Source organism: Cucurbita pepo, chromosome 19 (assembly GCF_057944985.1).
Source record: "Cucurbita pepo subsp. pepo isolate OVF chromosome 19, ASM5794498v1, whole genome shotgun sequence".
Classification (NCBI taxonomy): domain Eukaryota; kingdom Viridiplantae; phylum Streptophyta; class Magnoliopsida; order Cucurbitales; family Cucurbitaceae; genus Cucurbita; species Cucurbita pepo.
Window position 1 is genome coordinate 11,894,388 of NC_141816.1, and position 25,996 is coordinate 11,920,383.

The 25,996-nt window shown below is 37.4% G+C and overlaps 6 protein-coding genes and 1 long non-coding RNA gene across 9 annotated transcripts; 4 read left to right on the plus strand and 3 right to left on the minus strand.

Annotated features, from left to right (window-relative positions):
- Window positions 1–41: 41 nt before the first annotated feature.
- Window positions 42–1,552, plus strand: LOC111780952 (uncharacterized). The gene is made up of 2 exons (XM_023661320.2): window positions 42–752; window positions 1,113–1,552. The coding sequence occupies exons 1-2, from the start codon at window positions 116–118 to the stop codon at window positions 1,415–1,417; spliced, it is 942 nt and encodes a 313-aa protein (XP_023517088.2). The 5' UTR covers window positions 42–115; the 3' UTR covers window positions 1,418–1,552.
- Window positions 1,553–2,974: 1,422 nt separating this feature from the next.
- LOC111780953 (VQ motif-containing protein 4) lies at window positions 2,975–3,885 on the plus strand. The gene has a single exon (XM_023661321.2). It carries the CDS (start codon window positions 3,036–3,038, stop codon window positions 3,711–3,713), a length of 678 nt encoding a protein of 225 aa, XP_023517089.2. The 5' UTR covers window positions 2,975–3,035; the 3' UTR covers window positions 3,714–3,885.
- Window positions 3,886–4,528: 643 nt separating this feature from the next.
- Window positions 4,529–7,222, minus strand: LOC111781967 (small ribosomal subunit protein uS5c). Of its 2 annotated transcripts, XM_023662716.2 has the most exons (3): window positions 6,490–7,222; window positions 5,386–5,649; window positions 4,529–4,842 (listed from the first exon to the last, which is right to left on the minus strand). In XM_023662716.2, the coding sequence occupies exons 1-2, from the start codon at window positions 7,149–7,151 to the stop codon at window positions 5,400–5,402; spliced, it is 912 nt and encodes a 303-aa protein (XP_023518484.2). In that variant the 5' UTR covers window positions 7,152–7,222; the 3' UTR covers window positions 4,529–4,842; window positions 5,386–5,399. The 2 variants fall into 2 exon arrangements, with proteins under 2 accessions (XP_023518484.2, XP_023518483.2); XM_023662715.2 differs by lacking the exon at window positions 4,529–4,842 and having other exon boundaries at window positions 5,176–5,649; window positions 6,490–7,219.
- On the plus strand, window positions 4,849–5,307 carry LOC147786734 (uncharacterized). Its single transcript, XR_015414275.1, has 2 exons — window positions 4,849–4,974; window positions 5,021–5,307. It is a non-coding gene; the product is annotated as an uncharacterized LOC147786734 (long non-coding RNA).
- A 490-nt stretch (window positions 7,223–7,712) lies between the features above and the next one.
- LOC111781960 (uncharacterized) lies at window positions 7,713–10,242 on the minus strand. Its single transcript, XM_087120287.1, has 6 exons — window positions 9,740–10,242; window positions 9,575–9,649; window positions 9,317–9,417; window positions 9,144–9,190; window positions 8,969–9,042; window positions 7,713–8,234 (listed from the first exon to the last, which is right to left on the minus strand). Exons 1-6 carry the CDS (start codon window positions 10,211–10,213, stop codon window positions 7,806–7,808), a joined length of 1,200 nt encoding a protein of 399 aa, XP_086976413.1. The 5' UTR covers window positions 10,214–10,242; the 3' UTR covers window positions 7,713–7,805.
- Window positions 10,243–13,038: 2,796 nt separating this feature from the next.
- On the plus strand, window positions 13,039–15,831 carry LOC111781220 (uncharacterized). 2 transcript variants are annotated; one of them, XR_015414308.1, is made up of 3 exons: window positions 13,039–13,965; window positions 14,107–14,569; window positions 14,944–15,831. XR_015414308.1 is itself a non-coding variant. In XM_023661696.2 (2 exons), exons 1-2 carry the CDS (start codon window positions 13,584–13,586, stop codon window positions 14,445–14,447), a joined length of 723 nt encoding a protein of 240 aa, XP_023517464.2. In that variant the 5' UTR covers window positions 13,039–13,583; the 3' UTR covers window positions 14,448–14,814. The 2 variants fall into 2 exon arrangements, 1 of the variants encoding a protein (XP_023517464.2); XM_023661696.2 differs by lacking the exon at window positions 14,944–15,831 and having other exon boundaries at window positions 14,107–14,814.
- A 4,862-nt stretch (window positions 15,832–20,693) lies between these two features.
- Window positions 20,694–22,033, minus strand: LOC111782157 (uncharacterized). The gene is made up of 3 exons (XM_023662964.2): window positions 21,457–22,033; window positions 21,140–21,369; window positions 20,694–21,061 (listed from the first exon to the last, which is right to left on the minus strand). The coding sequence occupies exons 1-3, from the start codon at window positions 21,859–21,861 to the stop codon at window positions 20,923–20,925; spliced, it is 774 nt and encodes a 257-aa protein (XP_023518732.2). The 5' UTR covers window positions 21,862–22,033; the 3' UTR covers window positions 20,694–20,922.
- Window positions 22,034–25,996: the final 3,963 nt, after the last annotated feature.

The window sequence follows — 25,996 nt, forward strand, 5'->3', positions numbered from 1 at the left end:
AAGATAAAAATAAGAGCGGTGATATTCAACGTTATATTTATTTCCAGAAGCCGCTATATATTTTTGCTCCTATAATCTGAAATTGTCGTCCTTTGTATTCTAAATTCCCAAACCCATGGATTTCGCTCTCTCTAAATCTTTCTTTTTACTCCTCTCCTTCGCCATTTTCGCCGTCTCCACCGCCGAAGACGTCACGGCGGCGGAAACACTCGCAGCTTCCCCTCACCACTACGCCGCCGTGCCACCGGCGCAACCACCTACTCACCACCACCACCATCATCACCACGCTCCAAAACCGGCACCAGTTTCTCCTCCAACCCACTTACCTGTTCACCCTCCGGCTCAACCGCCTAGCCACAACCACCACCACCACCACCATGTCCACAGCCAGCCTCCGGTTCACCCGCCGGTGTATAATGCACCTTCTCACCACCTTCCTCCAACCCACTTGCCTGTTCACCCTCCGGCTCAACCGCCTAGCCACCACCACAATGTCCACGCCCAACCTCCGGTGCACCCACCGGTAAATAATGCACCATCTCACCACCTCCCTCCCACCAAAGCGCCGGCTCCCGGCCACGAACACCACCGTGACGTCCGCCCATTGCTGCCTCCAGCTCACTCCCCGTCTCCAATGTACCCACCGAAGCCTCGGTTGCTGAGAAGCTTCATTTCCGTTCAAGGGGTTGTTTATTGCAAGGCCTGTAAATACGCCGGAGTTGACACTCTTAACGGCGCTACTCCCGTCGCTGGTTAGTTCTGAGCCTCCTAAATTGTTCCTTTTAAACCCTTAACGGAATATTCCTCTGCTTACTAACTTCAATTTCCCCAAACTAAGCTGAATCTTAGATGAGTACAAACACTACGGACCATGAAAAGTTCAAAATCTTTTCATTAAGTTACACCAAATTTCCAGCTTAACATTTTAAAACCAAAATTAATGGAACAATTCGAAATAAATGCAAGAAGAGGACATAACAGAATTGTTTTAGTTTTTCAAAAAAATGAAATGTTTAGCCATAAAAAGAAAAAGGTCAGAAAAAAGGCTGCAATTATTGAGTATCACATGATATGACAGAGGGCTGTAAATGTAAAATCATTACTAATGGCAGGTGCGAGCGTGAAGCTAATTTGCCAGAACACCAAACACCCGCTGGTCCAAACCGCCACCACCGACAACAACGGCTATTTCTTCATCAATGCACCAAAGGCCATCACCAGCTACGCCTTCCACAAATGCAAGGTCCACCTCGCCTCTTCCCCAGTCGCCGCCTGCAGCAAACCCTCCGCCCTCCACGGTGGCGCTGCTGGAGCCGCCCTCAAGCCTCAAAAGTCCTACATCGATGCCAACAAGCTCCCCTTCGTCCTTTACTCCGTCGGCCCTTTTGCCTTCGAACCCACTTGCCCTCATCATTAATGTTTCTGTACGACAGAGACACGGTTTTCTTCATCACTGTTCTGTGTTCTGTTTTATGTCTTCAAACGATGTCGTTGCCTGTGCTTGTTGCTGTTGTTGTTCAATTCTAATATTTAAATTAAATGCTTTGTTTTATTTTTGTTTTTCTCTTTTCCAATTACCTTAGAATATAATACAATAAATTTAAAAAATGAGGAAGGGTAAAAAGGGGAATGCGGCGGAGTGGCCAACCAGTCAAGGAAAAGGCATTTTTTTCCCTTTTTCTTTTTCTTTTTATGTTTTTTTAATTTAAATAATAATTGGGTCTCTGCTTTGTGAGACCGTATCCCTTCCTCCAATAATGTGCTGACCACTTTATTAAGCCACACGCGCCTCCGTCTTGTCTGCAACCACGCTCATGAATCTTAATCATTTTTTATTTTTATTATTTTATAAAAGATAATTCATCCTCATTTATTCTTACTAGAGTGGGCCGCTCTATATGGCCCATTTAACCAACCTCTCCTATGGCCCATTAAGACTATGGGCTCCACCCTTGCTTTCCGGCCCATATTATCTATTCTACAACTTTCCTCATTTATTCTTTTATTCTTTTTTTTTTTTTTTAATTTCCTTTTTCCAAATTTTCAAACAACTTTCCTCTTCCGCCTTATCTAATATAATTATCGGCTTTTTATGGAAAAAAGATAAAAAAGATAAAAGAAACCATTTGTCAAGGTTACATTATAACTTGTTGACTTAATTTATTTGGGGATGATAGTGATAGATTATAAATTTAAAATCTTCGTGCAATAATTAATAAATTGTGAAAGATATCGATTTATTTAATATTTATATTTTGAAAGCTTCAACGATTGTTTTTTTTTTTTTAAATAAAAAAAAAGTTTCAACCAATAATTTTAAATTTGGAGCATTATGAAAATTTATAATGAAAAAATAAAAGGAAAATGAGTGTAAATCCACAACCGTCAACTACTTGAATTAATTGTGAGGGACGTTAAAAATATAATAATGGCTGTTTTGATATATAAATAATGGAATAGGAATAGGGAACACAAATTTGTAACCTTAAATGCTCCAAATTATGAGACGGCAAAAGAAGGGACTTCGTAACATCCATTTTTTGAATTATTTGAAATTATTATTAGTAATTGAATTAAAATAATATTGATATTTGAAATAAATAAATAAAAGAAAAATTAGTAAATTCGATTTTTTTTTTTTTTTTTTTAAATATTAAATGCTGGTGCAAAAAGTCAACGGGAAAAATTGAATTTGAGTTTGACGATGTCTTCACTCTCCCATCTGTGAGTGGACCTCACAGTCTCTCTTTCGTTATCTAAAATTCCAAATACCACATCTTGCGTCATACCCAACGTGGCCCCTATCCTTCCATACAATCCTACCCTCTCTCTCAACGCGTGGTCTTCACTTTCGTTTTGATCTATCTTATTTTGGGTTATATGGTAAGAAAGTGAGAAAGAAACGGGAGGAGCGCGCGTGAGATTGTGTAGAAAAACTCTAAAATCCCTCTTACCAAACCAAACACAAAACTAACAAATTCCCACTTGAAATGAATTGAATCTCACCGTTCCTGAGCTCTTCTTGAAAACCATCCATGAAAATCTCTCCAAGGCCTCATCAAAAGTCCACCACCACCACCACCGCCGCCGCCGCCGCCAATGGGCTTCAACCACCACCGCCGCCGTCTCCAACGACCAGAATCACGAACAGATCCGAATCTGCAAACCCGTACCCGGCCACTTTCGTCCAAGCCGATACCTCCTCTTTCAAAGAAGTAGTTCAAATGCTGACCGGATCGCCCGAAACCGCGAAGCAAATATCCACACCCAAAACCCATATCCCTCCGATTAAATCCATCCCCAAACGCCAACACTCCACGTTCAAGCTGTACGAGCGTAGAAATCTGCTCAATAACTTCCAAATCAGTCCTGTTATTGCCTCTCTTACTGCCGGATTCTCCCCCAGAAATTACCCCGAAATTCTCTCCCCCACCATGCTGGATTTCCCATCCCTTGTCCTCAGCCCCATCACGCCGCTCATTCCCGACCCCTTCCGCCGATCGCAGCCGTTGAATTGTGAACCGTCCAACAACATCACTATTAATCCGCCGGTGGATGAACAAGCCGAAGCTAAAGCCATTAGAGAAAAGGGATTTTACTTGCACCCATCGCCGGCCACCACCCCCAGGGAATCGGAGCCGCAGCTCTTGCCTCTGTTTCCAGTCACTTCCCCTGGAGATCAACCAGCTCCACCTCGCTCTTCTGCATCTTGAATTCAATGGGAATTTAACCTTTCAATTTAATGTTCTTCATTTTTTTTTCTTTTTCCAATTTTTCTTCAATGTCTTGGAATTTTGAATCAGTAATACTGAGCATAGGAGACACACAAAAATCTGTAATGCCGTTTATTTGCAGAGAATTCAATGAAAAATCCCTTTGCTCCAATTTTTCTGCATCTTTTAGTTCAACAAATATTTTTAGAATTAATTGAAAAAAAAAACCCTTTAATTTGTTAAACTATAAGGAAATGGCGAGGAACACAATGCAAACAGCTGCAATGGGTCATTTTCAGAAACATTATTTTATGTTTGAAGTCTAAATAAAATTGGTTGAAAAAAAAAAAAGACATAAAAAGCTAGTAATTACCTAAATTTGGATTTGATTTAGAATGTTTTTGGTCAAAATAAGGTTGGTGGATCTGTGAGGAAGTGTTATAATAAATCAAGTCTGTTAAGGTACAATAACAAAAAAAGGGTTTATATTTATTTAGTTATTTATTACATTTTATAAATTTGGAAAGTGAGACTCTCCCAGAGTTAAAATTGGTCCACTCTCAGCTGCGTTTCCTTATATGAAGGTCAAGCTAACCTTCAGTTATTCTCTTCTCTACCGGATTTGCTCCAAGTATGTGCTCGTAACACGATTGGTGCTAACTACGCTACAAATGCTTTCAAGTTCCGATGTGTTGAAAGGGCGATGACTAGAATATAATCAAGTTCCGATATTTGAAAGCACGAACAAAACGCAAATTTATGTGGGGGTGAATTTGTGCACGAACATAAATGTAGATACATATTGAGAGGGCAGATTTTTCAATTGTTTCATCATTTTGGGACAATTTCATTTTCTGGGAGTTCATCTTGAAAGCATCCATGGATGACATGATTCACCCTTGGAACTGTAGACTTGTGATAATGAAAAATGTGAAGTGGGGGCTCCAAAATGTGTGGAGACAGGAGAGTAACGTACACTTCAAAAAAGTTGAATGCCCTAGCCAAGAGGATGAGTAGCCAAAGTTTGGATTCAGACAGGGAGATTATCTTTCCGTAGTAATTTAAGTTGGTTGAATACTCGTCCATCATCTTCAACAGGCAAGCTCTAGGGCATCGCCTTGAACATCGCCTTGAAATAGAGTGAACAGATAGTGACCCAGTAATCTTCTCAATCAAGCTTCACACGAGAGTTTTTAAGAAAATGCTAAAAAGGCTTCAGAGTCAGACACAAGACAAAAAGAAGGTAAACCGGAGTTGATAGGTGCAACATGAAGTTGGAGGCACAAGATCTAAACCGGAGTTGATAGGTGCAACATGAAGTTGGAGGCACAAGATCTGCCTCTTGGCTTATGTTGAGATATGTATACCTTCGATTAAAAAGGTAGACAGAGTAATCTCCGTCTATCTCCTGTCATGTGTACTTCCTACCACGCTATGAACTGTGTTAGGTGTTAGAACTGTGTTCTTCAACATTCTAAATTTGTTATAAAAGCCTTCTTCGTAGGGAAAGCAACGAACAAATATAGTTCAAGGCTATATAAACTAATGTGCAAATTTGGGGGGGGGGGGGGGGGGGGGGAACCTCATTGCCGTTTCTACAACATATTGGGTTACAAGAATAGATTTACTAATATATGTCAAAGAAAAACTGAGCCAAGGGAAAATAACTCACCCTTTCCCTCCTCTTCACTTCCACAACTCTTCCATGGGGATACCTCGCTCCCGTGCAACCTCCCGAAACTGTTTCATCTTCTGAACGGCGACCACCGTTGCTCTGGCGTTGTTGAGGGCATTGTTACTTCCAATTTGCTTCCCTAACGCATTCTCGACACCCGCCATTTCGAGGACGATTCTCACTGCTCCACCAGCAATCACACCAGTACCAGGAGAAGCAGGCCTCAGCATTACTTTTGCTGCTCCATAATCTCCCTCCGACCTACAATTTCTTCATTCTCCTTAGCCAACATTTGCAGTAAAACAGGGTAACCCAACATGTGAATACAACTGAAATACTACTTTAATATAGGATTCATAATTTGAAGCTTCTGTTACTTGTGGGAAAATTGAGTTTCAAACTACAAGTTCTTGACTGAAGTCGAGTTTGTTTGCTTTAGCTTCTCGCTTCCTAGAAACTGCTATACGTTCGGAAATGATTTTGGACATGTCAAAAGTGATTTTAACAAAATCACTCTAAAAAGCATGCCCTTACTCTTTATATTTGCATCTAAAATGAAAGCATTCTATATATATATATCTCATTCTCATGGTGCTTTTTAGGTACTAATTCTTTCAGCCGCAGATCGAACACTGGAAGCTCGATCGCTTGATCGAAAAAAGACATGTTCTGCATACTCTAATCGACTAAATTGAACTGTAAGACTCTAGACTAAACTGGGAAACATGCCTTGTCATTTACAAACAACAACTCAATATAAACAAAATGCAGCTACAGAACCAACAAATAACTCAAAACACCAACTTTCAATAAGGATTTGAAGTTCAACCTGCCTGCACACTACAGGACTGGGGTATTAAATAACTTCAAACAAAGTCATTGAACTATTGAAGTAAGGATTATACTTGAATTAAGGTGTTTTATAGACCAGTATAAGCAATAATCATCCAATTCTACTCTTCCTTAAATCCCATATTCCTAATTGAACGTATTCCCATTATCAGCAAACTAAAGCATGACAATAAAGCTACTACAGAAGCCTCTATTAGTATCAAATTCAGTGGTATTGGAATTTTACAATTCGAAGACAAAGTCACGGACCTGTGGGGGAATGTGAGGTACTTGGTCATGGGGACAGTGACGATGTTCCGGCGAGCATTGATCGCCGATTTCTGGACAGCGGAGATGACTTCCTTAGCTTTACCAACACCAACACCGACCTGCCCCTTCTTATCACCCACAACAACAATTGCCCTAAAATGCAACTGTTTCCCACCTTTAACCACTTTAGTGACCCTCCGAACTTGCACAACCCGCTCTTCGAAACCATCCCGCAGCTTGTCCTTCTTGATCTTTGAGCCGAATCCGCCCAATTTCTTCATCTTAGAATCCATTACATAAATATCATTTCCCAGAACACTAACTCCACTGTAAGCGGGGCCATAGAGCTCCTCGTAAGCGGCGGCAATTTCGTCCTCAGATTCTAATGGGCCCTCGTCGAAGGAGGGAGGCGCGACAAAGCCTTCCGGGACTTCAGGAGGGTCGTAGACAAAATCTTCATCGGGATTGAAGGTATCAAAGAAGGTAGTATCAATGTCTGAGGATCTGACTCGAGTTGCAGAGAGAATCGAGGAGGAAATTGGGGCTACGGATAGGGCGGAGTGGACGCCGGAGAAAGGCTTCAATTGAGGAATCGGAAGACGATGAACGGGAGAAGAACGTACGAAATGAAAGGAAATGGGGACGAGAGTTGAAGAAGCCATTGAAGGAAGGACGGAAAGGATTGAGAGGGAAGAAGCTTTGTAGGTCTCAGAGATGCTTATCCCCAGTGGGACTCTCTACACGGCTTTGAATTTTACCAGACTTACCCAAACGACGTCGTTTAAGAAAAAACATACATTATCCCAATGACTAACTAAGAAAAAACATAAATAATTAGCTCCACATTGTTACTATTGTTACCCTAAACACGACTCTCCACAATGGTATTATATTGTCAACTTTGAGCATAAGCCTCATTGCCTATTAGTTCGGCTGCATAGTCTCCCGCAGTGTCATTTAATACATCTGCATTTCAACCTCACTCCAATGGAGTTAGTATTCCTCGCTTATAAACCCATGATTATTTCCTAAATTAGCCGAGATGAGACTTCCAACAACCATAATTAATTTGAGTATTTATGGTTAAAAAAACACACAATAATTTACAATTTCAGCTCAAAACACTTGCAATAGGTTCAAAATGATTCAAAACAGCAAATTTTTCTCTCTTGCAGCAGCAGCTGTTTGGATCAAGAGAGTCCAGACGCTATAGACAGAGACGATGCAACAACAAAGGACATAAGTACATACGCATTATATAATAACAGTACACAACAATAACAACAACAACAACTGTGTTTATGTTCTTGTTTTGTTCATATTCTGTCGTTTCTCAAATAGTCTAGAATAGGGAATTTGAACCCACTAACTTCCGGCAGAATTTCAAGGTCTCCAAAGCAATCTTCAAAGCCTTCCACTTCCTTCCCATTATTATCATTATCATTATTATCATTATGATTATTATTGTTGTCATTCCCCTTTTCAGCTCCCGTATAGCTCCCTCTCTCAAAGTATGAACGTGAACGTAGGAGGCTAGTGGCGCAAGGTGACTGTGGGAGCTCGTCGTCTTCTGATCTGTGTTTGAGCTGTTCGATCAACAGAGCTAAATTGTCATCCTCTTCTTCGTCTTTAATGTTCATGTTTGGGTAAGCTGAAGCTGTTGCTGCTGCTGCCGCCGCCTCTTTCCTTTTCTCCTCGTTTTCGTCTCGGATTAAATGCTTCTCCCCTTTATCAATCGTCACGTACTGTTTTCATCCATAACAACACCAACAAATTACTCATCTTAACTTCATCAAAATAAAAACCTTTCCATTTGCATTCAAATATGTCCGTGGATTAAATTAGGTGATTGAAGTTAACGTAGCTAGCGACAAACATGACTTTTAAAAAATTTTAAAAGAGAACGTGACGTGCCGACAATCACTTTTCAAGTCAAATTTAGTTAATTATCTTCCACTTCTGTAATCATCTAATAATTATTGGTAATTTTGTTTTAAAAACCCTATTTGAATGAATTTTATAATTGAAATTAATTAAGCTAATTTAATTTAGAGAACTAGAATTTTTTAAAAAAATAATAAAGTTTAAAATAAAAAGAAAACAAGATCAACGATGTAAGGTGAGGAAAAAGTTTGTAACCGACGGCTGGGATGGCCCCACAAATGGGGGAAATCCTATCTGTAAAAAACAAAGAAATTATTTATAGGAAAACAAGGAACAAGGAACAAGGAACAAAACATCATATTTTACATGTTCAAAGTCACTTTTATATTTGTCCATATTATTATTTTATTTTTATTTTTTCCTTTTTTTCCTTTTTCCAAGCGTTACAAAGCAACCATATTAGGAAAACCCTCGCATCATTATTATTATATTACTTTTCTTTTTCCATAAAATTCTAATTATTCAGGGAAAAACAAAAAAAAAAAAAAAAAAAAAAAAAAAAAAAAAAAAAAAAAAGAAGGAAGAAGAAACTCACGAAGTTCTTGCTATCATCCTCGTAAAGGGTAATTAAATCTCCCATCATCAGCCCATTTTGTTTTACGAAATCCCCTATTCATTGCAAGAAATGGAACAAATTAGTAAAATTTTGACAAAATTAAGAATGTTTTATGAAGATGAAATACTAATAATTCAATTTGTGGGATTGAGACCTGTGCTTTCAAGAACATACATTCTACTCCTGTTGTTTGCCCAGTACCTACACGGATTTAAAACACAACAGAATTTGAATTAATTCAGCAAAAAAAAAAAAAAAAAAAAAAAAAAAGATGTTAAATTTCCAAAGCTTCCATTAATGATAATTAATGAAGGGGTTTTGCCTTACTTGTATTTCATGGCCCATTTCTTGTTCGAATTCACATCTCTTATCAAAATCTGCATTCCTTCCTTATCACTCAGAAATGGAAGATTCTCTTCAGCTTCCCTCTGTGTTAAAATCATCAGCAAATTTGGAAAAAAAAACAAAAAAAAAAAAAACAATAATAGGGTTTTTAATTATCCTTTTTTTGGATTGTTTTATTTGATTTTCACTGTTGTATTGGATGAGGAGGGGAAAAAAAGACACAGATCTGAAAGTACAAACCTTGGGGAGGACAATCCTGCCCAAAGACCCGACATCACTGTTCTTCAGCTCTTTCTTCAGCAATATTCTCAATACCTTGTCCCACCAAAAAAAGAAAGAAATCAGTTTTTCATTAAATAATTAAATAAATAAAAGTGAAATAAAATGTTTTAATGGATCGCCCACCTTATCTGGGGTGCTGAGGGTGGAGAGATTGAGATTGTGGGTTCTGTTGGGTTGAGAAGGGGTTACTGTTATTCGTTTGGAATGGTGGTCGCTGCTACCGGCGAGCCCAGAAGAGGAGGAGGAAGAAGAAGGGGGTTTAGCGACACTGAGGCTTCTTTGGCGGGCGAGTCTTCTCTTACTTCTAGCCACTTTAGTGGTCCAAGCATCCAAGCCTCTTCGGCCATCATCTTTAGGCAAAAGGGGATTAATAGGGTCGTTTCCAATGGGGAAGCCGTAGGAGATTAAGGAGGGTGGGACGAAATAGGATTGTGGAGTGCGGAGGGAGAATCCCAAGGGCGGGTGGGGAAGAATTGGGACGGGGGAATTTTGAGGAGGAGGAGGAGAGAGGGGAGTGGTGGGGGGGAACGGAGGAAGGTTGAGGTTGTGGCGGTGGTCGCGGCGGCGGCGGCGGTGGTCTTCGTCGTCGTCGTCCATATGAGGAAGGTGGGGGGGGGGGGGGAGTTTTTTAGTTTTAGTTAAGGGGGAAGGAGGGGAGTAGTGAATTGGTTAAAAAGGAGGAGGAGGAGGAGGAGGGAGAAATGCGTTAAGAGGGTGAGGGGTCCGATGCGGCGGAGAGTGTGACAAGTGGGAGGAAGAGGGTGGGTTTTGGGATGCACGTTATTTTGATCTGAGCCTCATCTGAGCAAGGGGAGTGAAGTTAGTGTGAGTTATAGGTGGTATGATAGAGTTAAAAAGGGTTCGAAGTTGGCGCGTTAGATGGTTTAAATGTGGCAGATTTGGGCTAACCTTAGCACGGAACACCATGCAACCCGCGGCTCACCCAACCATCCAACTCCCCATGTCAATATTACAAAAATCCCTCTCTTTCTCGCTTTCTAGCACAAACTCCACATTTTCTTTTGCTTTACCTCCTTCCTTTGAACTTCCTACCATATTAAGATTCACAAACTGACACAAATACAATCCAAAATGGGAGAAAGTTTTAAGTGGTCATTAGGGTTTAATCGCGTTCATAAATACAAAATGGTATGTATGATGTCTTTTAGGTGAAGCTAAAAGTAAAGCCATTATGATTCACTCTTAGAGTAGACATTATCATACTATGATAGATATACGTGGAGTTTTATAAAATTATATTCGAGGCGGAACTGTAAAAAATAGTTTTGTACGAATCGAAAGGTTATGAAGTCGTCGTTATCATTGCGCCGACTCAACCTAAATTAAAAAGTGAAGACATGAACATGATCTAAGCCTAAGCCAATCAAACCTAAGACATTGTTTGGGCATGAATCGTGTTAGTATAATTTAAGCATGAACTTGATTAATTGGATCAAAGTTACGGTCAGAGTTTGGGACATCTATTGACAGAGTGAATATCACTTGGAAAAAAAATATAATTTTTTAATATTTTCTTAATTAAAATTTATTTAAATTTATTGAATTCATTTTTAATAAAAATAATTTTATAAAATTTAGTTTAGCATATTTGAGTTTATTTTAAAAAAAAAAAAATTGTATATTTGAATGAAGTAGACTTATGGGATTAAGTACGAGAACAAAATTATTTAACATTAATGAACAACTATCTCTTAAATAAACAAAATTAAATAGATAGAAATGAAACCATTATTAAGCAGGTTTGTCGTGTAAAAGACACGAATAGATAAATTGTAAGGCCGTGTTATAATTAGCAACTATTTTGATTTGTTATGTCCATAAAAAGAACATCGATCTATACTTTTTGAAAGAAATAAAACATTAAATAAATCGTGGTGTCGTACTATGATTGGCCACCGGTATAGATTTTATATGTCCAAAATATAACTTTATTGGCGCCGATAATAAAGGAACCGCTATGTAATTAATAGAATTATATTAGTAGTAGAGATGCATATAAATAAACAACGATAATAATATATACAAAACAAGTGAATTTAATGTATTACTAACAGTGAAAGTGAGAATATGTTAATGACAAATAAATTATAAATTAGAATGATTTAACTAAAAAAAATATTGTTATTAGAAAATAAAAAATAAATAAATAAAGGAGGGAGCGGTGGTATGGAATCCTGTATTCCAATGGGTAAGAGAGAGGTTAAGAAACGGCCTGCCTACTTTAACTGAAATTCTTACTTTTGTCATTTTCCATTCCAGTATGATGTTTTCCGCAAAACATTTATTAAAGCTTCAGCAAACTAATTTTTATATAAAATACTAAAAATATATATATATATATGAATTTCTTGAAAATTGAATAACTTACCATGTTTGTTGAATAGTCAATAAAAGGAAACTGCCAAACGTTCATCCATACTTTGTGTTCATACGTTCAAATTATTTTAAAAACAAATACAATTTTACTTTAATATATAATATATAAAAACATCATTTTACGATGTTTGAAATTCAAATGTGAAAAAATAATAATATTTTTACCTATAGTAATAATCTTAAAATTACTACTCAGAATTGATTTTTTTTATTATTTAATGGTGATGAGTGAAGTGGACCTGAGGCCCATGAACGAGAGAAGCATGAATGGGTAACGGCCCATAATGACGTGGCTGCAAAAGGTTGATTTTTTTATTATGACGTGGCTGCAAGATTCTGAAATTGGAATAACGGGCCATTATTTTGAGTCTAAAAGTCGGCCCACTATTGTGCAAAACGGGCCAATGGGGCTCATTGACTTGTTTTGAAAGAAATTGTTTAATAAATAATGGTTTGGTTTGTTGGAGATTGTGGGTCCCACAATGGGGAGAAGGGTGATGGACTGCGTGGAGTTGGAATTATAACGTCAAAATTTGGAGACTCCAATGGAGCAGTTGAAACCGCTAACGGACACACACGTCATCTCACCTACTGTGACTGTCTGTCACCCCTCTTTCTATTTCTCCTCTCTTATCTTCACCTGACCTCTACCACGTGCCATCCTCCTATTTGTCAGTCATAATCCATGCCTCGTGTTTCTCCTCGTACATTCGTACGCCATTGGATTACAACAACACCACAGTTTTTTTTTTTTTTTTTTAAATATTAAGCTAAATTAATAAAAGAAAATTCAAAATATTGTTTTTTTTTTAAAAAAAAATTATATAATGAATTTGACTTTGGATAGGGTTTTCACTGTAAACCAATAAATAGTGGAATTTAAAAAAGTGGGATTAGAGATTGACTTGAAGTTGAGACAAAATGATTATGGAAGTGGAGACTTTGGTTGGAAATTCGGTCAATTTAGATAATTAAATAAATAAATAAATAGAACCAAATTCAAGCCCCTTAGAAACAAGGGTCACCCTCCACTCCCAGATCCAATTTCTCCAAATGATGTCAGAAAATTAAATAAATAAATAGAATTAAATATACTGAAACCACAGGGACAACATTCACCTCAACTCAGATACAGAAACGTTCGGAAAGAGAAAGAAAAAGATCAATCCCCACCACTCCGCATCCATCCACCGCCGCCGCCGCCGCCGCCCCTGATCGCCCCCAGAATCCAACATATCCGTTTATGTATCAAAATGAAATCTTTTGCTTTTTCGTTTGAATTTATGTGATGATCCCTTCTGGATGTGTGTTCTTTTTTTCAGACCATCATTTATTTTCAGCTCAATAATGTCTGCCGTACTTCTGTGTCTCTGAAACTCAATATAATTTCGCAAAATTTCAGTATCTTTTTTTTTTTTTTTTTTTTTTTTTTTGTCGTAATAAAATTAAAAACCCCATCTTGTGTTAGCAAACCCTAGCTGATTCATGCAGAGAAGTGGGAAGTTCTTGAAGCCTAAAACGCTCTCCATTTAGTTAAAACCCTTTTTGTTCCAAATCGATTGGTTGAGAGATGCAGCGTGGGCGAGATGATCAAGATCGGAGATTGAAGGCTCTACAAGCGCAAAATCAAGCTCAGCCACAGCCACAAAAATGCCCTCGTTGTGATTCTCTCAACACAAAGTTTTGTTATTACAATAACTACAGCTTATCTCAGCCTCGTTATCTTTGCAAGACTTGTAGAAGGTACTGGACTCAAGGTGGTACTCTCCGTAACGTCCCCGTCGGCGGCGGCTGCCGGAAGGGTAAACGACCCAAACAATCTTCTCACTCATCCAACAACTCCAACTCACAACCGCTGCCGCAGATAGTCCAGTCCAGTTTAACAACAACTCCGCCGCCCGTAATTTTCTCGGGTACTCCCGTCATCACGCCGTCCTCTTTTTTCAATCCTGGTGAGAAAGATTAGAATTTGACCTTAATTTGGTTTTTAAAAAAAATCTTTTTTTTTTTCAGTATTTTTTTGAATCAATTTCTCCGTCCTTCCTATTTTGTTGGAATCATGGAATAAAAAAGATGGAATTTTTATGATGCAGTTGGAGAATTGGGGTCCTCTTCGAGCTGGGTCAATTCATTTGGATCATCACAAGGGCAGCCTCCAATTCAACCACCAGAAATAATCTACGACATGATGGACCAATCATCAGCTAAAGCCGCCGTGAGTTCATCTTCTCAAGCAGGGTGGTCGGAAAGTTACATCAACAATTATATTTCAAACCCAATCCCCGCAGCCGGAGAGAACATTATCTGGACACCCAACAACAACAACAATAACAACAACGATACCGCCACGACCATTGCAGGCAACCCCACGAACGATAGTACTACAATTAACCAGTGGCCTGATTACATGACGGGATTCGATCCACCCCCATGACACGATCGATCACAAATATGAGGAATTCGATTCTTTCGTTTCAAAAAAAAAAAAACATACCTTTGATATTCCATATATATAAATAGCTTTGACTCAAGAAATTTCCGACGATGAAGTTGAAGGTAATTTGACGAATGGTATAAGAACAAGCATAGGTTGTGGTGTATATTAATATAGGTTTGTTTGTGTTCCAACGCTACTTTTTTGGTTTGATTGAAGAGAGTAATTATGATGTGGTTATGTTTTCCGAGCACTTTAGCTCGTTTAACTAAATTTACTGCCAAAGTGAGAGAGCCTTAAAAGAAGAGAAAAATACAAGCTTGTTGTGTTCATGAATAAGAGGAGTTTGGTTGGTTGTGTGTGAAAATGTGTCAATATGGGGAAGGTTATTTTGTATTTTACTGTTGGATTTTACCCACCACCAGTTTTACTTTACTTTACTTTACTTTACTTTACTTTACTTTACCTTGTTTTTTTTTTTTTTTGTATGTGGCAGTAAAAATGCAGGCTTTTGAATGGGAGGCTATGGATTTGAAGTAGTTAAATGAAAGCATGCACGAGTGGAGTAGAAGAGGGCCCAAAGTCCCATCGAATATGAGCAGTACATCACAACACAACACGTTGGGCTACGACTCGGGTACCCTGCCGCCCATCATTTGGTCACCTGCCTGCCCTTTCGCCAGATAAGATAACCCTTTTTCATTCTCTATTGTTGACTCACCCATTATTCTCTCTCTCTCTACTCCCCACACTACCTGCTATCATTGCATGGAATTGTTCATCGCCATGAATGCCCCCTTCCAACCTTTTAAACCATTGCTCCACTCCCTTCATCATCACATCACCCACTTCCTTTTTTACATCTTCTTTTCAAAATCACCCTACTACTACTACTCAATTACATTGTCAAATTTGATTAATATATGAATGAATTTGAGCATGGAATTTAACTTGATCATAAATAAGCATGGATCTTATTGTGTATGAGACGACCCCACATAATCTTATGTCAATTAGTATCGAGCGGAGCACATATAGTTCTACAGGGTCCCAAGTATTAGGACTATATGGATGACATGTTAGAGATAAGTTCTTTTACTCGGTTAGAATCATCTCGACAAAATATTGGTCTTTTTAGGCTTGAATTTTCATGACTTTGCTTTGTCTCAGATTCGGATTACCTTGTTGATCGAATATCTCAAGGCAAAAACATTGTTTGAGATTCGAATCACTCCACAAGCAAGATCGATCATGTCTAGCTTGAATGATTCTTGTTGATCAAATATCTCAAGGAAGGAACACTTGATTGAGATTCGAATCACTCCACAAGCAAGATTGATCATGTCGAGCTTCAATGATTCTACATGCAATCGAAACTATATAGAATTGCAAAGAAACTTAGCCATTAGCTAAAGAAAAGCACAAATGCTTCTTTTACTATATTTTTCAAGTCTCCTTACAAATACAACATACATGGCTTTATATACCCTTAAAACGAAACTATTAAAGGCATACAAAGAGTTTAATATTCATACTTAATGATCATAATTAACCCTGATGTAATTGTAACCTAAAATAATAAAAAAAGTCTTCAAATACATTAATGAAATACAAATAACTCTAAATTACTCTAAATTGTAATCTACCTAAAATTTATAACATGAAACTTCATTCTTCTTAAACGTGACATGAATTGAAATATCTTTCGATAATTTCAACAATATTTTCTTCACATCTTCATTGAAGCATATTGTACGATTGATGTCTCTTGGTTCATATCAAGTATGTATAACAAGGATATTTTCGGTTGCACGAACAATTTTTTATGGGAAATAACATGTTTGAAGAGGTTTGAGGTTGCTTGGAAGGCAACCAAAAATGAACCGACCTTAGTAGATAATTTAATTAATTGGTCCAAATCAAAAATAATTTACATGTATATATAAAGAGAGAGTGTGTAAAAGAAGGGACAACAAAATAAAAGGAAAGAAAATAAAAATAGTGTCGGCGAAGGAAGGTTGAGTCAGCAAAATAATAATTATAAATAAAGAAATAAAGAAACCCTACAGGCTACAACCACTGCTCATATGTCTGGTCCTATGCGTGGAATGGACTAGTTGTCGTGTTGTGTTTCGAGTATTAATAGAATGTTTTTTTATTTTGTCATAATGTATAATGGTGTCATTTAAGAACATTCCGACTAAGATCACATTAACATCCTCTTCCTTATACGTATTGCTTTCATACTCATATTTTAATACCCCAACCATATAATATAATATTTTTACATCTTCTTCCCATTTGCCGTAATGTAACGCTCTTCCTTTCATTCTTTTTTTTTATATTTGTCTTAATTAGATTAGATGTATTGAAATTGAAAGCCAGACCCAACTGCTGTCGATTGATTTGATTTAGTTTCACGTTGTACTTTGGGCCGACTAATAAAGACAATATTGGCCCATTTATATATATATATATATATATATTTAAATGTTATTTCATAATGTCTTTGAAGTTCTTCAAAGATAAAAGGCACTCGATCTAATAGCCTCTACTCCTCATTGATGAAGCTTAAGTCAGCTACTCGATTATAATTTACTGTGAACTTGAGATTATATCAATCTTTGTATAAAAAATATGTATGAATTTAATGTAATAAGAGATTCACACCAATCATAGTTCATTTGATTAAGATTCTAATATGAAATTGTGTTCGATGACCATTACAATAACAAAGCTCCCTCTCATGTTGTATACCCTTAACAATATGTCCAAAAAGAAAATGAAAAAAAGAAGAAGAAATATGTATCCTGTTGAGATATGATTCAAAGTATTCAAAATCAAGATATGATTTAGAGTAGTTAGATATGATTCAAATATTCAAACTAACAAGATTTTAGGAGATTGTTATTAGATTTGAGTTTATCTAGATTTCTATGATTTACTATTTCTGGTCCACTGTATTAGCTATAAATACGGGAATTGTGTAACCCTCTAAGCATCAAGTCAGTAGACATTAATAAAGCACTGCAGCTTCTATCTATTCTCATCTATTCCTATCTCTTTCACTATCCCTCTTTCCAACAATTTTGGTATCAGAGCCAGGTTCGTTCGACACGAGGGCGAGTGATTATTTTCTTTCACAAAACAAAAATGGCAGTAGCTGGTTTTTCTTCCTCTGCACCGTTGTTACCAATATTTAATGGTGAGAAATACGAGTGGTGGAGCATCAAGATGAAGACCTTGCTCAGATCGCAGGAGCTATGGGACTTGGTGGAGCACGGGTTTGCTGATGTATTAGAACCCACAATAGAAGAAAAGGAGAGACTAAGAGAAACCAAGAAAAACGATGCCAAGGCTCTATTCATTATTCAGCAAGCAGTTCATGAGACTATTTTTTCACGAATTGCAGCAGCAACCACATCAAAGCAGGCATGGTCAATTCTACAGAAGGAGTTTCTAGGAGACTCAAAGGTCATGACAGTGAAATTGCAATCTCTAAGACGTGATTTTGAAACTCTACTCATGACGAATGGCGAATCAATTGCTGATTTTTTGTCAAGATCAATGGCAATAGTCAGTCAGATGCGTACCTATGGAGAGAAAATTTCAAACGAAACAATTGTTGCAAAGGTGTTGAGAAGCTTGACTCCAAAGTTTGACCATGTGGTGGCCGCCATAGAAGAAGCTAAGGATCTATCCATACTCTCCGTTGATGAACTGATGGGCTCGCTTCAGGCTCATGAGGCAAGAATCAATAGAGCATCAGAAAGAAACGAAGAAAAGGCACTACAAGTGAAGGAGACAACCAATAACGAAAGAGAAAATATTCATTTAGCAGGTAGAAGTCGTGGAAGAGGAGGATTTCGCAACTTCCATGGTGGTCGTGATAACAGGTGGAGAAGTGATGGACAGAGACAATTTAATGAACAAAGGAATGTCATACAATGTTACCATTGTAGAAGGTATGGTCACACAAAATCTGATTGTTGGTATAAAAATCAACGAATGAATTTTGCAGCAGAGAATGAAGAAGAAGAAGAAAAGTTGTTTGTGGCGTGCATGGATACTAATCCAGAAAAAGGTAACTTATGGTTTGTTGATAGCGGATGCTCGAACCATATGACAGGCACCAAATCCTTATTCAAAGAGCTTGATGAGACGCAAAAGATTAAGGTGCAACTTGGAAATACAAAAGAGATGCAAGTTGAAGGAAAAGGTACAGTGAAAGTCGAAACCAGTCACGGTAAGATAAAACAATTAGATAATGTTCAATTTGTACCTGATTTAGGGTACAATTTATTGAGTGTTGGCCAATTGATGACCAGAGGACACTCAGTTCTATTTGATGATAACACATGTGTCATCACAGATAAGAAATCAGGCCATAAAGTTGAAATTGCCATGACTTCAAATAAGATGTTTCCACTTGATGTTTCTAACATGGAGGATTTTGCTCTTACTGCTAGCATGAAAGATGATTCAACATTATGGCATCTCAGATATGGACATCTTCATATGAACGGCCTGAAAATACTCAGGGATAAAGGTATGGTTTTCGGATTACCAAGAATTGACTCAACTAATTTATGTGAAGGATGCATTTATGGCAAGCAGACTAGGAAGTTCTTTCCTGTTGGAAAAGCTAAAAGAGCTTCACATTATCTAGAACTAATTCATGCTGATTTATGTGGGCCAATGCAAACGAAGTCCTTGGGTGGAAGTATATACTTTTTACTATTCGTTGATGACTATAGTCGCATGAGCTGGGTTTACTTCCTACAACATAAGTCAGAAACTTTTCAGAAGTTCCAGATTTTTAAAGCTATGGTAGAGAACCAAAGTGGCTGTCACATTAAAGTTCTTCGCACAGACAGAGGTGGCGAGTTCGTATCTAAAGATTTCAATCTCTTTTGTGAAGAAGAGGGCATCCAAAGGGAATTAACAGCTCCCTACACTCCAGAACAGAATGGAATCGCTGAACGAAAAAATCGAACTATTGTGGAGATGGCAAGAAGTATGTTACAAGCAAGGAGACTTCCAAACCAATTTTGGGCCGAAGCCGTAGCAACATCTGTTTATCTATTAAACATCTCACCAACAAAGGCGGTTATGAATCGAACTCCTTATGAAGCATGGCATGGAAGGAAACCATCTGTAAGTCATTTACGAATCTTTGGTTGTGTTGCTTATGCTTTGAAACATCCTCAAACTCGTCAAAAGCTTGATGAAAAATCTGAAAAATGCATTTTCATTGGCTATTGTACTCAATCAAAGGCATATAAACTATACAACCCCGTTAGTGAAAAGATTTTAGTTAGAAGGGATGTAATATTTAATGAAAACGTGAGTTGGGATTGGAGTAAAGAACAGGAGCAGCAAAAGATTACAGTTGAAGTTTCCCCAAATGAAGAGACAAGGGTCAACTCCAGTGCATCTCCCAGTGCATCCACTGCAACACAAAGTGTGTCAAATTCATCATCTTCAGAATCACTTAACAGCAATTCCTCTCTTGAAGAACTTTCAGATGAGACACCTCCAAGGAAGTATAAATCTTTAGCTGACATATATGCATCATGTCAATTTGCTCTTACTGTTTCAGACCCTATGAATTATGAAGAAGCAACTGAAGACGGGAAGAAAGCCATGACAGTAGAGATGCAGTCCTTTAAGAAAGATGAAACATGGGATATGGTTTACCTACCAAACGAAAAGTTTTATGGAGATTTACAAGAAGAGGTTTATGTAAGACCGCCAGAGGGATTCATAAAGGAAGACAAAGAAACAAAGGTATACAAGCTGAGACAGACAATGTACGGGTTAAAGCAGACATACTTACGAAGGTCTTGTCAGAAGAAAAGCTCTGTACTTACATCTGCAACTTTGAATCATGGGGGAGTGTTGAGATATGATTCAAAGTATTCAAAATCAAGATATGATTTAGAGTAGTTAGATATGATTCAAATATTCAAACTAACAAGATTTTAGGAGATTGTTATTAGATTTGAGTTTATCTAGATTTCTATGATTTACTATTTCTGGTCCACTGTATTAGCTATAAATACGGGAATTGTGTAACCCTCTAAGCATCAAGTCAGTAGACATTAATAAAGCACTGCAGCTTCTATCTATTCTCATCTATTCCTATCTCTTTCACTATCCCTCTTTCCAACATATCCGACCCGTTTAGAAGCATGCATGGAAGAAGGCATGCGAAGCTATGGGTATGGGTATGAATGAGTGAAAGGACATGAAATTCTAACTTCTTTATAGGATGCTACTTTTATAAGGGACGAAATGAAAGAGGATCCGAGGTTCCTCTCAGCGCAATTACCTATAAAATTCTCAAACCCTCATCGTTTGAGCCTTTTGTTTGCAGCTGACATGATCTCTCCGATCCACCTCTTCTCGTCTTTCCTCCCAACTTTATTCTTAATTTCAGAGGGAGATCCAAATACAAATACAAATACTCTACCTAGAATAGAGAAGCAATTGAGGACCCGTTATTCGTTGGATCGTGCCAATTCCCGGTTGCAGCCGTTGTCGAGTTCCAAAAATGAGACGGGTCGGAGAAATTCGATAGATCGACTTGCTCCGTCTGATTCTGACGTAGCCTGTTAGGATTATGAATAAATGATTATGTAATGATCTAAAAATTTAAGCTTTTTGAGTTAATTGTGATTCAATCCAACCTGTTTAGCCCCTCCATCTTCACTTCCTTCATTGGCATCGTCAAATTAGCTTCGAAATTACCCGAAAACTGCGAATTGCGGTCGAAGGAGATCGTGGGATGATGAAAGTGATTTGAATTGAGTGAAATATCTTGAATTTGCTTAGCGGAATTGAATCCTTCCCGGAGATCACCGATGTGGGAGAGAAAGCCCGAAGAAGAAAACCCTAAACCGCCACCAATGGCATCGAACTGCGGCGGCGAAACGTTAAGAACAGCAGAAACAGAATCAAGATTTGAAAATTGAAGATTTAAGGGAGATGGGTTAGTGGTATGTACCCCAAAAAACATTGGGTTGTTGATATGAGTTGAAGCTGAAGAAGAAATATTAGCAGTAGTAGCGTTGATGGAGTTGAGAAAGCTAGGGTTTTGACTTGGAGTTGACGTGGAAGTACCGTTGACTGAGGAGGAGGAGGAGGAGGAGACTTTAAGGCGCTTGTTCTTCCGGCAGCCGCCACCGACAGGGACATTTCTCAAGGTTCCTCCACGAGTCCAGTAACGTTTGCAGGCCTTGCAGAAGTGCCTTGGCTGAGAGAGGCTGTAATTGTTGTAGTAACAAAATTTGGTGTTGGAAGAATCACAACGCGGGCACTTAAGAGCTGGTGGTAGCGGTGGTTGTTGTTGTCGTCGTTGTAGTTGTTGTTGTTGACGGGGTTTGTCCATAATCGGAGAAGGTGAAGCCATTAGGGACGAACCCTTTTTATCATTTAAGAGATTCTAAAGCAAATGAGTTGAAAAAGGGAGAAGAAGAAGGGAGAGAGAGAAGGTTAAGATGTTGGATTAGGGTAAAATAAGAGAAGAGAGAACAGAACCAGATATTCTATTCCAAAAGCTACGCAACAAAAAATGGGGAGAGAGTCATGTTGAGTATAATAATTGGAGAGAGAGAGAGATAGAGAAAAAAAGAGAAAGGAAATATTCTTGAAGTTGCTACACATTTTCTCCACTCAAACAAATCCTTTAACTCTTTTTTTTTTTCTTTTTTTTTTTTTTTTCTCATGGGATTCAAATATTCAAACAAATCAATGAATGTACTTCGACTTATGTTTGGTGAAATTGTTTTTTTTTTTTTTTTAATAAAAAAAAAAAAAAAAAAACAGTAAAACATGACAAGATCTCATAATGTTAAAATAGTTTAGGAAAAAGTGAAAAATTACAGCTTCAAGTTTACATTTTCACGTGGTGGGTCTGAAAAAACATCCCAAATTCGAATACTTTATGATTAAAAAACCCAAAAAAAACAGATGGGAAATTCGAAAGGGAGAGAAAAGACAAGGAGATAAAGTGGAGAGATATTAGTTATGAATGTGGGAAGGTTCAACGAAATTTAGAACAATACTTCTTCGGTACGTAACAACAACATTCTTTTTGTGTAATCCTAAGTAACATCTTTCTTCTCTGATATGATATTGTCTAATTTGAACATAAGCTTTCGTAACTTTATTTTACTTACTTCTAAGAATTAGCCAACATGGGATTTCGTTTGAACCATCCTGGACGGATTAAAAAAGCTTCGTGTTTTGTGCTGATGCGAACAGAAAGCCATTGGAGACTGAGTTTGTGTAATGGAAGAGAGAGAGAGAGAGAGGGGAAGCAGGAGAAGGTGCAGAGGCATGTGGAGGGCAGCTCATTTATGTGTGAAAAGAAGTGGAAAATAAAGCAAATCAGAGGTTGAGGAAGAAATGGATTTTGTAGGGCTCCAAGGGATTTGTTTCCTTAAAATTCTGGCCCCCATCATTATTCTTCAGCAACCCTAATTTGTTCTTCAAACAAAGAAAAGGAATTTAAACTTAATCTTAATCTATCACTTAAGTAGAACATTAGTTTATAATTTATTCATTATTTAATCTGGTTTATGAACTAAACAGTTGTTCTCGTGGTTTGAGATTTATTTATGAACCTCCCTTTCAAAGAATCTTTGCTTTGTTCCATAAAACAATACCTGCCAAAAGCTTCCCACTTTATTTTGCTACTCCTAGGCCTCTCACCCCCACTCCCTAAAATGCATATACACCACCAAAATGGGATGCCTCTTGGACTACCTTTAACACCCTTGGTTTTTAATATGCAAAAGTGGGGTTACAACATCAAAATTATGGAATTTAGGATTAAAATATCATTAATACCTCGTGACCCATTTGATATTATAACTTAACCGTGAGATCCCACATGTGTTGGAGAGTGAAACGAAGCATTACTTATAAAAATAGTGTTTTGAAACCGTGAAGCTGATGATAATACGTAACAGGTAAGATAATGGATAACGGAGGGAAAGATGAGGAAAGAAAGAGAAGGGGGAGAAGGTTCCTCCACTCCATTCCATTCCATATACATGAAATTAAGGAATATCGTAAAAGAGAAGCAAAGGTGAGGTGGTCCATAATATAAGTAGAGATAAGCAGAATTTGAATAAATATTTTGGCACCACCGCCGTCCCCATCAATCAAGAGATTCCAAATAGAAAACTAGCGAGAGAGGTTGGTGTACCCATCAATGCCTCGCCACAATCACCCAACTTGCTCACAAACATGTAATTAAAACAACCCACTCACTTCGCAACCTTCTTCATTTCGCTTTCAACATACCTCTTCTCTTAGTCAACACAATTGGGTTTGGTTAACTGCATCAAATTCAACCACTTTGAGACATGAACCAATGCCATCTCTTGCGGAAGCCTTCTTTCTTTTCCATGCAAATACATATATATCCACTTCAGCTTTTACACGCCCTTTTCTTCTTTTCATATTTATGATTTGATCCAACGTCGTCTCTTAATAGCTATTTCATTCAACTAAATCGTTTCAATATACTCGTCTCTTAATAACTATTTCATTCAACTAAATCGTTTCAATATAGTCGTCACTTAATAGCTATACGATAAGGAAAAGGAAGCATTGAGTATGTATATTTGTATTTGTATGGGTAGGGTGCCTAATTATGGGTATCTAAAGGCATTTTGGACTGTTCCTTATGGCACTTTTAACTCTTCAATGATCCCCCACTCTCCCTTGGGCCCTCAACAATGTTTTCTTCGCAATTCCTCGATCTTATTTCATGCATCACTTTCATATACATACACTCGATTCTAAATGTGAAACTACCGTGAAGACAAATTGAAAAATAGGCCCCACCTCACGCGGGGAAGACCAAATCGTGGTGGATCAAGGCTACTACATAGCCAAATTGGTCACCCAAAGCCACAAGAGAGAAAAAAATTGAGATAAGGCCCGTTGGAAACATGCACTCAGTGGGGTAGTCAGTGTAAAGTGTTAGATGAAAGTTCCACATTGGCTAATTTAGAGAATGATCATGGGTTTATAATTAAAGAATACTCTCTCCATTGACATGAGATCTTTTGGGAAGCTCAAAGCAAAGCCACGAGAGCTTGTACTCAAAGTGGACAATATCATACCATTGTGGAGAGTCGTGTTCGTCTAACATGGTATCAGAGTCGTGCCCTAATAAAACTTAGTCATGTTAATAGAATCCTCAAATTTCGAACAAAGGACTCCAAAAGCTCCTCAAAGGCATGGTCAAAAAATGAAAAAGAAGCCGAGCCTCGATTAAGGGGAGGTGTTGGATAAAAGCCCCGAGGCTATTAGAGTAGTGCATTGATAAATTAAGATAAATATGACATTTTAGTGTTTTTAATATTGTAATATTAATTTTGAAATATTAAAGAGTAAAATTATAATTTTTGAAAAATACATGCACATCTTTTCAAGAAAAGACCAAGTTGGGAGTTTTATATATATATATATATATATATATATATATATATATATATATATATATATATATAATTGAGCTTAAAAATAATGAAATCATGGTTTATTTTACTCGAAAAGGAATTTTTAATAATTTTTTTTATGCAAATATATTATTTTCAAACATTTATAAAAATACTTTGCACTTTTATTATGTGGACCTAGAGATCCATTTCCTCCTCGTAAAGGCCCAAAGGTCCCTAACGAGGACGCAAAACTTGGGCCTGCGGGCTGGTTCCGGCTTACTAAATGGGCCCGAGAGCCCTGCAAGGCCCAATATATAAGCTCTTCTTACAAACCAGCTAACCAGCATTAAATTAGAGGTGTTGTACCTTGTCTTGTCTTGTTTCGTTTTTTTGTTATTTATTACTTTTATAAATAAGAAAATAATTGATATAAAAGTTAAATTATAAAATGTGCTAATTGGCCTATAAATATTTTGATAATATTTATATAAGCATTACAAAACATTAATATTTATGACCCCTTATAAATATTTAAAATTTGGGTTTATTTTTAAAAATATAGGTAAAAAGTGGAAAACATATCGTATTTATAAACTTGATTTTTTTTTGTTTTTTTGTTTTTTTTTTGTCTTTTTTTACAAACCTAGGGTACCCCTAAATTTTGTCGTCGAAGAATCCTACTTTTTAGGCATATTAAAAATTACATTCTAATATGATAAGGTTGCTTACGTAGTTGAACATTATGTCATATATTCGATTATCCTTTAAATTTAATTTTTCCAATTACAAAATGAGCTTTTATAAAATTTTAATATAAATATAATATTTTCATTAAATTGTTTGTGTAATTTTCCAGAAATAGAAAATAGAAAAAGAAAATTGAAATAGTCAAAGTGGATACAGTTGGCAGGAGAATAAGGTTCTGATTTACCATCCTTCGGGAACAGATGGGTGGACCAAAATGACTGAGGCAGCTGCATCATTGTGGTCCATGATGTACCCGATAATTACCCCCAAAAATTAATATAAAAGCATAAAAGAATATAGGACAGTTGCCCACTAAGCTCCAAACCAATTGGCGCCCAT

What these genes read in the sequence shown, in the direction of transcription:
- LOC111780952 (XM_023661320.2), top strand. Translation starts at nt 116, where the DNA reads ATGGATTTCGCTCTCTCTAAATCTTTCTTTTTACTCCTCTCCTTCGCC. An exon ending in CGGCGCTACTCCCGTCGCTG is followed by an intron (nt 753 to 1,112) that starts GTTAGTTCTGAG and finishes TACTAATGGCAG; the next exon opens with GTGCGAGCGTGAAGCTAATT.
- LOC111780953 (XM_023661321.2), top strand. Translation starts at nt 3,036, where the DNA reads ATGAAAATCTCTCCAAGGCCTCATCAAAAGTCCACCACCACCACCACC.
- LOC111781967 (XM_023662716.2), bottom strand. Translation starts at nt 7,151, where the DNA reads ATGGCTTCTTCAACTCTCGTCCCCATTTCCTTTCATTTCGTACGTTCT. An exon ending in TACCTCACATTCCCCCACAG is followed by an intron (nt 5,650 to 6,489) that starts GTCCGTGACTTT and finishes AAGAAATTGTAG; the next exon opens with GTCGGAGGGAGATTATGGAG.
- LOC111781960 (XM_087120287.1), bottom strand. Translation starts at nt 10,213, where the DNA reads ATGGACGACGACGACGAAGACCACCGCCGCCGCCGCCGCGACCACCGC. An exon ending in CCCTCAGCACCCCAGATAAG is followed by an intron (nt 9,650 to 9,739) that starts GTGGGCGATCCA and finishes TGGTGGGACAAG; the next exon opens with GTATTGAGAATATTGCTGAA. An exon ending in AGGATGATAGCAAGAACTTC is followed by an intron (nt 8,235 to 8,968) that starts GTGAGTTTCTTC and finishes GGATGAAAACAG; the next exon opens with TACGTGACGATTGATAAAGG.
- LOC111781220 (XM_023661696.2), top strand. Translation starts at nt 13,584, where the DNA reads ATGCAGCGTGGGCGAGATGATCAAGATCGGAGATTGAAGGCTCTACAA. An exon ending in GTCCTCTTTTTTCAATCCTG is followed by an intron (nt 13,966 to 14,106) that starts GTGAGAAAGATT and finishes TTTATGATGCAG; the next exon opens with TTGGAGAATTGGGGTCCTCT.
- LOC111782157 (XM_023662964.2), bottom strand. Translation starts at nt 21,861, where the DNA reads ATGGCTTCACCTTCTCCGATTATGGACAAACCCCGTCAACAACAACAA. An exon ending in ACAACCCAATGTTTTTTGGG is followed by an intron (nt 21,370 to 21,456) that starts GTACATACCACT and finishes TCGCCGCCGCAG; the next exon opens with TTCGATGCCATTGGTGGCGG. An exon ending in AAGATGGAGGGGCTAAACAG is followed by an intron (nt 21,062 to 21,139) that starts GTTGGATTGAAT and finishes TAATCCTAACAG; the next exon opens with GCTACGTCAGAATCAGACGG.